The 14,945-nt window shown below is 42.6% G+C and overlaps 1 protein-coding gene across 1 annotated transcript in view; it reads right to left on the bottom strand.

The window, feature by feature from the left end:
• Positions 1–1,837: 1,837 nt before the first annotated feature.
• Positions 1,838–14,945, bottom strand: part of phf20a (PHD finger protein 20, a) — a 76,426-nt gene continuing 63,318 nt past the window's right edge. Inside the window, exon 13 of the mRNA XM_034167609.1 lies at positions 1,838–2,059. Coding sequence (XP_034023500.1) covers positions 1,838–2,059 — 222 coding nt within the window. The remainder of the gene's footprint in view (positions 2,060–14,945) is intronic.

Here is a 14,945-nt window from a genome sequence, read left to right as displayed (position 1 = left end):
GTTAAGAAGGGGAGGGTCCCGGTTCGTGTGTGTAACCCACATCCGTATAGCGTTTCGATCGGCCGTTTCCACAAACTAGGTCGGCTTTATTATATTGAGGATTCTGATGTGTGTGGTCCTGATGATGTGGCCCTGTCGATTGTGGAGGATGGTGTTGTCCAGGTCTCGCTGGTGAGTGCTGCGGTCGCTGAGGCAGGTCTGGAATTGCCTGTGGCAGTTGGTGTGGGTGAGAGTTGCCCGGATTTGTCTGAACAACAGCAAGGAGAATTGCAGGCTTTGCTGCGAAAATGGGGGAAGGTGTTTCTCCGTCATGAGGAAGATTTTGGGCGGACAAATTTGGTGCAGCATAGGATCCCTACGGGAGATGCTGCCCCTATTCGAGAGAGATATCGTCCGATCCCACCTATGTTGTATAAAGAAGTAAAGACTCTTCTTTCAGGTATGCTTGAGAGGGGAGTGATAAGGGAGAGTAGCAGTCCTTGGGCGGCTCCTATAGTTCTTGTGCGGAAAAAGGATGGTAGTTGGCGTTTCTGCGTAGATTATAGGAAGTTGAATGCAGTTACGCACAAGGATGCATTTCCCTTGCCTCGCATTGAAGAAACACTGACTGGCCTTAGCCAGTCAGAATGGTTCTCGACTTTGGACCTTGCCAGTGGTTACTGGCAGGTTGAAATGCATCCTGATGACCGGGAAAAGTTTTTGTTACCCCGCTGGGCTTGTATGAGTCTGAGCGAATGCCTTTTGGACTTTGTAATGCGCCTGCAACCTTCCAACGGTTGATGCAGCAGTGCCTAAATGGACAGATAGCGGAATCATTACTGGTGTATTTGGATGACATCATTATATATTCCGCTAATTTTTCTTCAAAACCTTCAGCATCTTGACCGGGTGTTTGAGCGGTTGTGGCGGCATGGTCTGAAATTGCATCCAGATAAGTGCTGGTTGTTGCAGCGGGAGGTAGCATTCCTGGGACATGTGGTGGATCGACAGGGTGTGAGACCTGATCCAGAAAAAGTCTGTGCTGTCTTGGATTGGCCTGTCCCGAGTACTATTAAGCAGGTCAGGGCATTTTTGGGGTTAGCTGGGTATTATAGGCGATTTGTTGCGGGATTTGCTAAATTAGCTCGGCCCCTGAATAGGCTTTTGACAGGCTTTCGGGTGGATAAGAAGTCACAGTCCAAGAAGGTGAATTGGACTACGGCGTGTCAAGTCTCGTTTGATGCCCTCAAGAAGGCTTTAACGCAGGCTCCGGTTCTGGCATACGCTCATTATGATAAGCCTTTTATTTTGTACACTGACGCTAGTAACCAGGGAGTTGGGGCTGTGTTGTCTCAGGTCCAGGATGGTCAGGAACGTGTTGTAGCTTATGCTAGTCGGAGCCTGCATCCAAGTGAACAGAATGATGCGAATTATAGCTCATTCAAACTTGAGTTGTTGGCCTTGAAATGGGCTGTGACGGAAAAGTTTAAAGATTTTTTGACAGGAGCAGAATTTACCGTCTATACAGATAATAACCCCTTGGCTCATTTGCAGACGGCACATCTTGGGGCAGTGGAGCAGCGCTGGGTGGCACAGTTGGCTTCTTTTAATTACACAGTGAGATACAGTTCAGGTAAAACTAACGTCAATGCTGATGTCTTGTCAAGGTTTCCGGTTCCATCAAAGGGGGTTATAGTGTCAGCAAAGGAGCACGACCAGGGGTTAATGGTTAGTGCGGGTGTCGGGGTAATACCTGAGGATGGATGGGCGGAGGCTCAAAGCCTGGATTTGGATATCCAGGCTGTTAAGGGGTATGTTGTTGAGGGGAGCGTTCCAACTTGCTCCCAACGTCTGGTGCTCACGAGCTGAGCCCAAAAATTGCTCCGGCAATGGAGAAAGCTGACAGTGGTAGAGGGTGTGTTATGCCGGACCTTTGTTGATGGACAGAGACATGAGGAATATCGTCAGATTGTGTGTCCAGGTTGTCGCTGTGAGGAGGTGTGGCAGAAGATTCATGAAGCTGGGGCTCACTTTGGTGTGGATAGGACTCTTGCTCAGCTTCGTCGAAGGTTTTATTGGCCTGATATGGAGAGGGAGGTACGGGCATTTCAGGAGAAGTGTGCTATGTGCAGTCTCCAAAGGAGCCGTGTTGAGCCTAGGGCTCCGCTTGGTTCGATTGGTGCTACTTATCCATTGGAGGTTATTGGGTTGGATTTTTTAACCCTTGGCCGACCAATGGATACGTATCAGAACATTTTGGTTGCAACTGATCAGTTCACTCGTTTTGCATGGGCAATTCCCACTTTAGATCAGTCTGCGCAAACAACGGTTAAAATGCTGTGGAAGCATATAATACAGCAGTTTGGGTGCCCCGCACGGTTCCATTCTGATCGTGGCCCGAATTTTGAGTCTGCTTTAATGCAGCAACTCTGTGAATTGTATGGGATAGGCAAAAGTAGGACAACGTCGTATCATCCGGCGGGTAATGGTGGTGTGGAGCGTTTTAACCAAACGTTGCTGAATATGCTCCGTTCATTGGGAGAGGAGAGGCAGCGGAGTTGGCCAAACTACATTTCTGAGTTGGTTCATGCTTATAATAATACAGTGCATAGTGCGACGGGTTTTGCTCCTTCGTTTTTGATGTTCGGTAGGCATTTACGGCTCCCCGTGGATGTGGGTCTTGGGGTGAGTTCTGAGCAATTATCGTTTGGGTTGACGGGGTGGGTAAAAGATCATCATTGCAAACTGTTGTCGGCCTATAACATTGCACGTCAGAGGGCAGCTAGTGAGGCCTCCCAGCGTAAATGTCAGTTTGATAAAAGTGCTAAAGCCTTGCCTCTGGTACCTGGGGAACGGGTGTGGATGCGGAATAGACGTCGCGAGGGGAAGGGTAAGTTAAGTACTTGGTGGGACCCTGAACCCTATGTAATCTTGGATTGTGTAGGGAGTACTGGGGTTGTATATAGGGTGCGTCCAGAGAAAGGGGGGCGTGAGCAGACCGTGCACAGGAATGCTTTAAAGGTGTGCACCGCACCTCAGGCTGAGTCTGGATTATCAACTAAAGGATGGACCCCTCAGGGGATGGAATGTGGAACCCCTGTGTCGTATGGGTTTTACCCAGCTGTGCCTGAGCAGCGACCGTTGGATGCCCCCCAGGACGTGCTTCGCCGCTCTACTCGTGTGAACTTTGGCCGACCACCGGCCCATTATCCTGATTAGTTTTGTGTGCGTTGCAGGGACTGGCAACGATAAGGTGGGGGGGGGTGGGGGGGTGGGTGGTGTAATCCAGCCTTTGGGGAAGTTTATTTGCTGGTTGGATTTTGGAGTGCCGCTCCCTGATGGTTGCTATGGTAACTGTGGGCGCACCTGATTTCTTTTGGATCTTTGCAATCAGCTCACCTGAAGTGGTGGATACAAAAAGGGGTTTTGTAGCGTGAGGGGAGGACTTCACTTCATTCCACTTCACTTCACGGAGAGGAAAGGATTTGGTGGCGGAAGGCATGAAGAGCGACTGGATAACGGGAGTCGTGTTGACGTTGATGTTACTGGTTCCAGCTGAATGCTCGCGCCGGAGAAACGCCATAAACGTGGATTATCCGCAGCGGCAGGGGAGAACCCTGCCGTGTCTGTGAGTACGCTCTCATGTGTTTGTGAGGTGGTGCTTTTAAGCAGAAAGTTGGAGTTTCCCGCGGGGTGACGGAGTTGTGTGCTCGCTGGCCTGGGTGTGTGTATGTGTAGGTGCACGGAAGGCGAGGTGACGGAGAGAGACGCCAGGAGGAGAGACGAGCGACGAGGGGCGTTACGTGCCACAGCCGGGGAGGAGCCTTCCCTCGGCTGAGAGAGTGCGTCGTGCCACGTCGGAGGAGAGAAGGACACGTCCCTAAGCTGACAGTGGGAAAACGTCCGCGGATTGGTGGATGTTTGGTTGGGTCCAGATTGGTTGTCTCTGCTTGTTGACTGTTCGGCTCTGCTGGAAGTTGTTTAATATTTTTTTTCTTTTAAGAATTGTATTTTAAGATTTCTCTTTTTTACTTTGTAAAATTGGTAATAAATTATTAATATAAGGTTTGCCTTGTTTGGTCACTCCAGCTCTATTTGACAATAATCAGTAAATTGGACATTTTGTGCTTTAACTCATCATTCAAAACTTACAATAATACATAAACCTTGCTTACACACGCACTTTCATTGCACCTCCCCCCATTCTGAACCTTAGCAGAATCAATGGATTTCATTCTACAATGCAAATTATGTAGGCTACATCGCACCACAGTAGATATTAATATTTTTAAACCCAGAAGAACTGAAAACAGAAAGTGTAGTAATAAAGTACACACAGATGGAACCTATTTTAAATTATTCAAGCAAAGACAACAGAGCTGCTTTATAGTCACAACTAAGAGACCAGAAGACATTTCATGGAATTTTCCACAAGAGCTCAGCAACAATGTGTGGTTTAATAAACAACTTTTGGCACTCCCATCAGTTAGGCAGCAGCTTTTCACTGTAATAATGAACCACACTATGCCTGCTTTCAACGACACTGCAATAAAACCTCAAGTTATCCGGCGGCTACTTCTGCTTTCAAAACAGGCTGATTTACAGAGTAGCTTACAGAAACTGATCACTAATGGTTTGTTAATAGGGATGAGATGATTACAGATTGTGAGGGTACGATTATTGTCTAAGAAATAATCACAATTACACAATTATTACGCAATAACGCTTCACACTTTTCTTTATTGAGTCCAAGGGGGGAAAAAAAAAAACTGAAGTGTAATTATCAATTAATACCCATTTCTTAATTAGTTGTTTCCTAATCTCATTTGAACTTTACTTAATCATGTCTATTTGTGTGTAATGGTAGTTTGAAGTTGTACGGGGCTTGTGGAGAGAAATTAGGCAATCTCATCGTGTTATTAACAGTGAGTTGATTTTTTTTTTCTTCTTCTTCAGTGCTAGAAGCCAGCATACATAATTGTGCAAATGTCTTCCAGTCGTTTTGCATAAATATGTTGTACATATTGTAAAACAAAACAAAACACATCGTTCACCATTTACTGTTTCGGTATTCAAAAATAATTTCCTTCAGGATAAATTAAGTTGATCTTATCTTACCTTACGAGCCCACTGCCTGTAGACCAACCTACTTTATCTCCCAGAGAAATGAGCCTACGTCACACAGCCAAACATGTGCTGCACTGAAAGCCCAACTCTCACCATTAAGTTAAGGTGCCCTGACACTTGCACGACTTTGATCCCCGCACATCGTCGTGACGATCCCACCTGCTGTGTTCCCAGCTGGACGCCGTGCTTTGTTCCACTGGCTGCCACGCGTTGTGCGCTGGGCGTTCCGTATATAAAATATACATCTATGGCCACACGTGTGTGCTGCAAGTGTAACTCTATTTTGTTCCGTGTGAGTTGTGCCACTTGGTCTAAAGTTACAGCTACCGGCATAATACATTTTCTTAAGAATGTCGTAATGACGATGTTGAGGTGCGCTTACGATGAATTAATCGTAACGCTTTTAATCGCGATTAATCATCTCAACCCCATTTTTTTTAAAACTACACAAAGTCTGTCAGCGTCAAGGGCAACCCCAAACTGCTGGTGTCAGCTATTCAGGCCATTCAGATCAGGTGACACTGCTGAGAGCATTGTGAGGGTAAAACACTACAACTTAAGCACTAGAAACATAAACATACACAATGAGGGCTCAACTATTGGTTAAACAATGGAATACAGTAAAACCTGCATATAATGGATTCAGGTGGACGAGTGAATTTTGTCTGTTATACAAAGGATTTTGATTACAACAACAGACAAAATCTGTTATATACATAACAGATTAGTTAGTCAAGAGGCACAAAACAATCTACCGGGAATCCCCAGCACCAATTAGGCTAACATATTTCCTTGATTAAAACCTGACCTTGAATTGGGACCTGTCTCATTTAATGACTGGTGCAGGATTCTCAGCAGGAAAAATCACCTTAAAAAGCCGGGTTTCGGGGGATGCTTAGGCTTCGCCCCCAAAGCTTTTGCATTATGGGCTTATAAAGGGCCTTCTTTGTTAGTCTAAATAAATATACCAAAATCTGATGTCCAGACAAAAGAGGAGAACATCTCTGTTTCAAAATGTGAGGAAAGTGTTTCCAAAAATGCCACCAATGTGAAGTTGAAGAGGAGACCTTCATCTGGTTAAATGTGCTGAACGTCCAGCTCACCTGTCGTCTCTGCAAACTCACACCTGCTGCTACGCTTCTAAATAAAACAAGGACTCTTCAAACAGCAATTATTTAAAAAAAATACTTATTTTAACATTAAATGAAGGAATCAATCATCATGGTTTTAATTTACAAACATCAAATATTTCTAAAGATTTTTTTTTTACTTAAAACTATTTTAATTACAAGTTAACGTAAGAAAAAACAAGGATTTTCTTGAATAAACTTCTGTGTATAAATTAGCAGTTCTGTCACACATCTACACTGTTCTGGATTGGAGTGCAGTTTTAAGCAGAAACGAGGTGATAATCGGCGAAACACTTTCACATGACGCATGCGCAGTGAAGGCAGGGCGGACTGATTTTTAGGGGGGACCGTTCGGTCTGCGACACCGGGTCAATACTTCGTCTGAAAAAATAAACAGCTATCTTAAATAAGTGCCGAGCATTATGTGCATTAAAAATGTTACATTTGGTTGGTTTGGTTCGTCACACCCAAGGACGTGTAAAACTTAACACGATATTACAGTACAGGCAGCAAACAGAATTTTGTTAATAATCACCGACCTTGAATTACAGCCTGCCTCGTTTAGGCGCCAGGTCTGAGCACAGTTTGAAAAAAATAAACGCCTGGTCTTCCAATCAAGGAAATACAGTACTCACTTTCCTCAAATTGGAGAATGTCAGTGCTGAGCTTCATTTCATACGATCAGACTGCTCTGTCCAGTACATGTGAGGAGTTTTAATGGAAATGCATTGTGATAGACAGGACGTTTTTTCCGATGTGAGCGATAATCCATGATGCAAAATCTGTTATATATGGTGTTCAGTACATGGAAAACCATACAAACACATTGGGACTTTTGCTTTTGTCCCGTGAGTGGGAATATCCAATTTATATGATGATTGTTTAGGTGAGTTTTACTGCAGTTGATAAACAAATATAAAAACTATTGTGGCAAATTATTGAGTCACTTATCAGGAAACAAGTCACCTTGTGACTTAGTATGCCCCACCTGTAGTAACTGTAGTATTTGTGTATGTTACTCAGAATTCAGAACAGAACGGACACAGGCACAGCAAGGATGTCATTGGAAATTAAAAACAAACAAACAAAAGTGATTCCTCTGAAGCAAAGGAGCAACGCAACTGTGGCGTGGGGAGTGGGGAATTCTGAAATTTCAAACTTGAAATGATAACACTGGTGCACTTTCACACCCAAAAGTCACTGAAATATGGTCAACTTTCACTGTCATAATAAATATCCTAACATATTATAACCAAGTCAAATCAAACAGTGAAAACAAAGAAAATCTACAGCAGTTAATGAAACTGTTAGCTGATCTGGAGTTGTTCTATATCTAGTCAATAATGATTATGATATACTAACATGTGCTCATCGAGATTTAAGGCTAGATGGAAATATATTGAATTGTCAATAACAGACCCTCCAAGCCAGGTAATATTGGCTAATAAAAACTTAGGTAAATATATAGACTTCTGCAAAAATCCATGGATTGCAACTCAATTAAAAAGATGGGGAAAAGTAAAAGAATTGTTTAAACTAGATGATAAAATTCAGATAATCCACTGGTGTGCGACTGATCCCGACTTCAAACCCAATATGTTGGACAATACTTTTAAACAGTGGATCGCTAAGGGTATTACAACCTTTTACTCACTTACTCACTAACGGAAAAATGAAGGATTTTGACAGTTTAAAAGGGAGAATTTCAATTACAACACTCCGACTTCTTTCGGTACCTCCAACTACGACACTACTTTGAATTGCAATGGAGGTGTACCAATTCTCATAAATGGCGTGAATTTAGCTGGAAGTGTCTTATGCGTTTTTTTTTTACTCCAAAGCAAAAGGCACATTTTGATGGAGGGGCAGCAGAATGTTGGAGACGCTGTGGGGAGCAGAAGGCAGGTCACTGGCATATATTTTGGGAATGTCCAAAACTGAAATCCTACTGGGTTGAAATTCAGGATGTTTTAATATCCATTTTTAGTGAAAATATATTATTGCAATTTCCTATTTTATTTCTGGGAAAGACCAAGATTCATTTTAGAAAATCTTTTAATAAATATCTTTTTCTGGTTTTAATAACAGCAGCCAAAAAAGCAATAACAAAACGCTGGCTCCTGCCTGAGCTCCCTACAGTGTCAGAGTGGATAAATATTGTGAATGGGATTTATGTCATGGAATCAGTTACATTTGCAGTTAGACTTAAAAAGAAAGTTTTTATCAAACTATGGAAACAGTGGGTCCAATTTGTTAGACCTCTCCGCCCAGATTTCACAGAAGTAACCGGTACTTGAGAGACTAAAACAGAACTGCATCCCTTTTATGTAATGGTGTCTAATTCTTATTCTGTGTCTCTTTCACTCATTTTAATGGTTGGCTTTATTAATTTTGTACAACATGCGATGGTCTTCTCTCTCATTTTGTTGTGTTCTTTCTTTGTTCTTTCTTTATTATTCTTTTTCAGAAAAATAAGAGTGGACTCTTGTAATGATCCAATCTGTAATTGACTCCCTCTGTTTTGTTTTCCACTCTTTGAAAATAAATAATAATAATAAAAAAAAAGATTATGATATTACTTGCTGAAGAAGCCAAAATAAAAAGTTTAGTATTGTGCTACACTTATTATACCAGCAGATGTCAGCACAACTATGAACAGCTGTGAAGACACAGATCAAAGCAGACAGAAGAAATGAGTGAGTTTTTAAGTATGGAAAAAAGAAAAATGCTACTGGAGCAGAAATGGCCTTGCTGCTCAGAATCTGCAGTCATGTTTGAAGCATGCATTGCTCACCTCCCTACCTAGCTGACCTAATTAAACCTTACGTACCGGCCCGGGCTTGGCGTTCTCAGGGTGCAAGACTACTTTGTGTCCTAGGGTGAATAAGACATCTGCGGGTCATAGAGCTTTCTCTTGTCGTGCCCCTGTTCTGTGGAATGATCTCCCTGTGTCAGATTCTGTGCAGACTTTCAAGTCCAGACTTAAGACGCACTTATTTTCCCTTTCGTATGGCTAGCATACTGGCATAGTACAGTTCTACGCTTTGTACTCTTAATTCATTTTATTAGGAAACTGAGCGGGCCGCAGCCTCAACTTTACCTAAATTCTGGGTCTTTTAGTGATGTTTAGGGCGAGTGGCCGGCGATGACCTTAGTATTTCCTCTTTTTCTTGTTGTTTAATGCTGGCAAATTATACTGTATTTCTTGTCTTACTGATGCCTGATTCTGTTTTTTCTCTCTGTTTAAGGTGCAGCTCCATCCAGAGATGGGTGTGATATTTGTGCTGGAGACCCTCCTGTCCTGAATTGTTCTGTAATTTATGTCTGTAACATGGACCAAGCAGAGGGTCACCCCTTTGAGTCTGGTCTGCTTGAGGTTTCTTCCTCAGAGGGAGTTTTTCCTTACCACTGCTGCTCTGGGGGTTGGTAAGGTTAGATCTTACTTGTGTGAAGCGCCTTGAGGCAACTCTGTTGTGATTTGGTGCTATATACAGTGTTGAAAATAAGTATTTGAACAAGTTCGATTTTGCAAGTTCTCCCACTTAGAAATCATGGAGGGGTCTGAAATTTTCATCTTAGGTGCATGGCCACTGTGAGACATAATCTAAAAAAAAAAACAAAAAAAAAAATCTGGAAATCACAATGTATGATTTTTTTTAAATAATTTATTTGTACGTTACTGCTGCAAATAAGTATTTGAACACCTGTGAAAATCAATGTTAATATTTGGTACAGTAGCCTTTGTTTGCAATTACAGAGGTAAAAAATTTCCTGTAGTTTTTCACCAGGTTTGCACACACTGGAGAAGGGATTTTGGTCCATTGCTCCATGCAGATCTTCTCTAGATCTTTCAGGTTTGGAGTTTCAGCTCCCTCCAAAGATTTTCTATTGAGTTCAGGTCTGGAGACCGGCCAGGCCACTCCAGAACCTCGAAATGCTTCTTACAGAGCCCCTCCTTAGTTGCCCTGGCTGTGTGTTTGGAGTTATCGTCATGCTGGAAGACAGAGCCATGACCCATCTTCAATGCTCTTACTGAGGGAAGGAGGTTGTTTGCCAAAATCTCGCAATATACATAGTAGGGCTGTGCAATTAACCGAATTTCGATCGCGATAACAACATTTGTATCAAACGATCTCCAAACTCGTATAATCGAGTGAAACGATTTAAGGGCCTTTCATCAGGCCAATCCGTCAATGTGTCCCAAGACGCATGATGTCAGACGCGTTGCTTCGGAAGCGGCAAGGGGGCGGGATTGCTACGTCACACTCTGGCTGTTTCCACAACCTAAAAAAAGTTCAGCGATCGCCTTCTTGAATTTGCGTCGCCTGAACCACAAAAAAGCTTTAAAAAACAGCAGTAGAACGATTCTCCCATCACCCTGCTGGGAGAAGCTTTTTTCAGCTACTTTTCGGAGTGACGCCGACCGAGGGAGGACTGACGACTTGGTGGGATATCGATCGAACCGCGACAGCGAGCCAATCCGCACGGAGAAGCCGGCCTTCAGGCATCATTCCTGGGCAGAGTGAGGCAGGCAGCCGGGGTGATGGAGCAAACGCACTCAGTCCGAAATCTCCCACTTTTTAAATATATGCGAAGTCCCAGTTTGCCCAACGGAGTTTAGTTCTGCACCTTTATCGAGGTAAGAATAATGTAAAAAAACGTGACGTTTACTGAACTGCTGTGAAGGTTTAATGATCGGGTAACATTAGCTTAGCCTTTTAGCACAGTTGATCTGAGTGAACGCTTTAATTTGTAAATGGTTCAGTCTTTTTTTATTTTTACCAAATAAAGCTACAGCTTATTTCAGACACCACAAAAGCTTAACTTTAAATAACTTATTTTTTCAGGCGTTTTTTTTTTTTTCCTTTTTTATATATAAACTGTTTAGTGTTTCTTTATATTTATTATTTTGTTTGGTTATGTATGGTTATGTTTATTTACTTTGTTTCTTGTAAAAAAAAGTTTTGTATTTAATTGTAAATTTCTCCAAAAGGAGATAAGGAGATGTGGTCAAGGGAATGATGACAAAAACACAAACTAATGAACAAATTGAAACAAAAACAATGCAGTCGCACTATGTCCTAGTAGCACAAGCCAGGGAGATGCCCAAAGACACTGACCAATTGGTCAGTGACAACAGGGAAGGGAGAGAAAAACAGAAAAATAATATATGATATTTTTAATATTTATTTTATGTTTTATACAGGTAAGGTACAGTACATTTTCAATTTGGAGGTTTTGCGCACATTGTCTATAACGGGGTGGCCAAGTTCGGTCCTCGAGAGCCATATTCCTGACACTCTTAGTTGTCTCCCTGCTCCAACACACCTGAATCCAATTAATGAGCCTTTCATTGGATTCAGGTGTGTTGGAGCAGGGAGACAACTAAGAGTGTCAGGAATGTGGCTCTCGAGGACTGAACTTGGCCACCCCTGGTTTATAACAATTTTTTTTTTTTTTTTTAGAGTGAGATAAATGCTGAATAAATGCATTGTGTAACTATAAAAAAAAAAATAATCGTTTGAATAATCGTGATTTCAGTATTTACCTAAATAATCGTGATACTGATTTTTTCCATAATCGAGCAGCCATAATACAGTTTGGTCGACGTCTGGTCGAAAACAGCGAAACAGTGCTGCTTATGGCCCAGTCACACGGCACTTAACGAAGGGCAATGAACCCCTGACAAAACAAGAAATCTGGACTTTTGTTGGCATCGTTTAACCTTCGCGCAGCTTTGTTCCTGTAGCTGGCTCGTCAGGATTTTTAAACTGTTGAAAAATTTGAACGAAGGACAACGAAAACCTCAATTCGTCTGTGTTCACTGGGCTCAGGCACCTTATATAGGCCAGAATTAATCTTTTGTGTGGATATAATTAACTATTTTGCCACAAGCAACTGCTGAATTTGAAACAACAAAAAGGAGGTGTAATTTCCGACGGTACTTGAATGCAGCATTAGCTGCAGCTCCTGCGTGCGCTTATTATTTTGTATTAAATATAGTAATATGAGTGTAGGAATGATAATCCAGTCCTGTACGTGTGGCAACACGTAGATGAATCAAAATGATTATACAAAGAGCTGTTCTGGAAGACAGAATTCAAGTTATGGATCATTGATCAGTTGGTGGAACAACTGCACGTTTGTTAATGCGCGCGTTCACATGCACTGATTTACTGCTCTGATATATTCAATCATGATAAAGCTCTTTCGTCCACCTTTTCTCAACGAATTGTGACTTTTTTTTTTTACTTTTTCCCTTCGTTCAGGAATCGCCGTGTGCCGTATGACTGGGCCATTATGTGGAATAAATAAAAATTAAAACCAACTGGTACCTCTGGGACCACATCACGCCGCTCATGTGGAATAATAAAACTAGAGACACTCGTCACGAAATGCCCCGCGCGCAGTACTATTTTCCATGTAAAGTGCAGTAATATGTACATGTGTGGGGTAGGTATTTGGTTGAACCCTCATGTGTTTGATGTAAACTGGGATACACAGTGGAAAAATTGGAGACTGACATTATATTTATTTAGAGGATGTGGCCAACAGTGACCATAAAAAGTCAGTAGCCTTCGAACAAATGCAACTATAGGTAATTTGTTAAAAGTAGGTCAAGCTCACCGGCATTTGAACCCATGCGAAGTACTCCTCCAAGGCATGTACCCACCAAATATGAAGTTTTTGCAAGCAACAGGTGCCGAGGTACATTGTGGCGAACAAATTTCAGGCGAAGGATTTGACAGTTGTGACCATTGGTGACCTTGAAAAGTAGGTCAAGATCACTGACTGGCCTTCGAACCCAAGCGAAGTACTCCTCCAAGGCATGTACCCACCATATATGACGTTTTTGCAAGCAATAGGTGTCGAGCTACATTGCGGCGAACGAATTGCGGCCGGACAGACAGACGAACAAACAGAAGGACAACCCGGATGCTATATGTCCCAGGTTGTCCAAGCTGACTTTGACCTCTCCATCGTTCTTAAGGGCCCCTTCACACATAGTGAGAAGTTTGGTCAAATACGGCAAAATAGCTCGAATTAGCGCACCATGAAACATCGCACTGATGGGCAGGCGTGCACAATCCCGGTGCAAGAGTAAGTGCAAGCGATGATGTCTTTCGAGCAGGAACAGTGTGAGGTGCACCACACTGCACCGCTTATGGGGAATAAATAAAAAATGAAAACCAGCAGGTACCTGTAGAACCACATCGCACCGCTTTTGTGGAATAAATAAAAAATAAAAACCAGCTGGTACCTGTGGGACCACATCGCGCCGCTTTTGTGGAATAAATAAAAAATAAAAACCAGCTGGTACCTGTGGGACCACATCGTGCCGCTTATGTGGATAAAAAAAAAAAAAAACAAAAAAAAAAACATACCACCCACGGGACGCAAACTCACACCTTCCAAAAGTTCTGACTGCCAATCAGAGACTTTACCACTGAACTACGGAGCTGTCCTTTGAAAGCTGCAGGAATCTGGCTCATATCAGGAAGGTCATGGCAGTATAACAAAAAAAAAAAAAAATCAAATGACACACCATATAAAAGAACTACATTTATCAAGCGAGCAATACAAATATGAGCTGTCTGTTCCTCTGTAGATGACCCATGGTCACTGACATACAGTCATGAAATGATAATGAGAAGCAGTGTGCTCTGATGTCCACAACTACTGGCCGGCGTGTCGAGTCGACCGTGCGCATGTTTTGATCTGACGGTCCGTCTCAACCTGTCAGGCTGTCATTGTCCGCTCTGTGCGCACTCACTCGTTGCAGCTTGTCGCCACGGCAATATGTTTTTATTTATATCCAAATAAGTACAGCAATCAGACACATGCGCCTCACAGTGGACAGGTGTTAGACCATGTCTGTCCAAACACAGTAGGTGTTGTCTAGCTGGGATATCCAGAATGACAGAACAGCCGCTTCTGTCATAGCCACACCTGTCAGTTCTCAGTGCACACACCAAAGGCACACTCATGTAGGACTTTGACAAATTTCTCTGCCAGGATGACAGTGGTCACCTGCAGTCTGCTGTCGTGTGAAGAGTGCGACTGGCCACACATTTTCTAAGTGCCATGTGAGCGGTGTTAGATGTTTGTGCGAATCATGTGGAATTTGACCAGCACCTGCCATGAGAGGGTGCAATGGGTTCGCACAGTCCACGTCTTTCAGCCACTGGTGTGCACAAATACATGTAGCAATAGGTGTACGGGGCGTTAGCGGCAGGGACGATTTGACACAGTTTGCACACGATTCCTGGATCATGCGCACTAAGTGCGCACTTCGTCCAAACTTCGCACTGTGTGTGAAGGGGACTTGAAGAACACTGGATGAAAAGTGATCGTTAACGTGTCAAACTAAAAGGGTGCACTTACTTATTCACACCATCATTTTGGCTTTTAGATTTTTATTACTTTTAATTCATGATGTAGAGATTACTTTTCACTGTGAGTATAAAGGGTATAATTTTAGAAATTTTAATGTAAGATCCTGAAATTTTTCTTTTGTTTTTTGATGTTCGAAATAATTTCAAACATGTAAAAGCTCAAGGGTGCACAATAGGGATACAACTATATTTTTTTTCTTCACAATTTCCTGTATCGTATTTAGATGAGCTTTTACGTATGCATAAGTAACTAAAGTGAACTCACTTTTGAGCTATTAGTGCAGCAGATAAGTGAAACAATCATGCAAATGGT

Source organism: Thalassophryne amazonica, chromosome 3 (genome assembly GCF_902500255.1).
Source record: "Thalassophryne amazonica chromosome 3, fThaAma1.1, whole genome shotgun sequence".
Classification (NCBI taxonomy): Eukaryota; Metazoa; Chordata; class Actinopteri; order Batrachoidiformes; family Batrachoididae; genus Thalassophryne; species Thalassophryne amazonica.
Note: the sequence above shows the minus strand (reverse complement) of the source record. Positions and strands in the feature narration are given on the sequence as shown.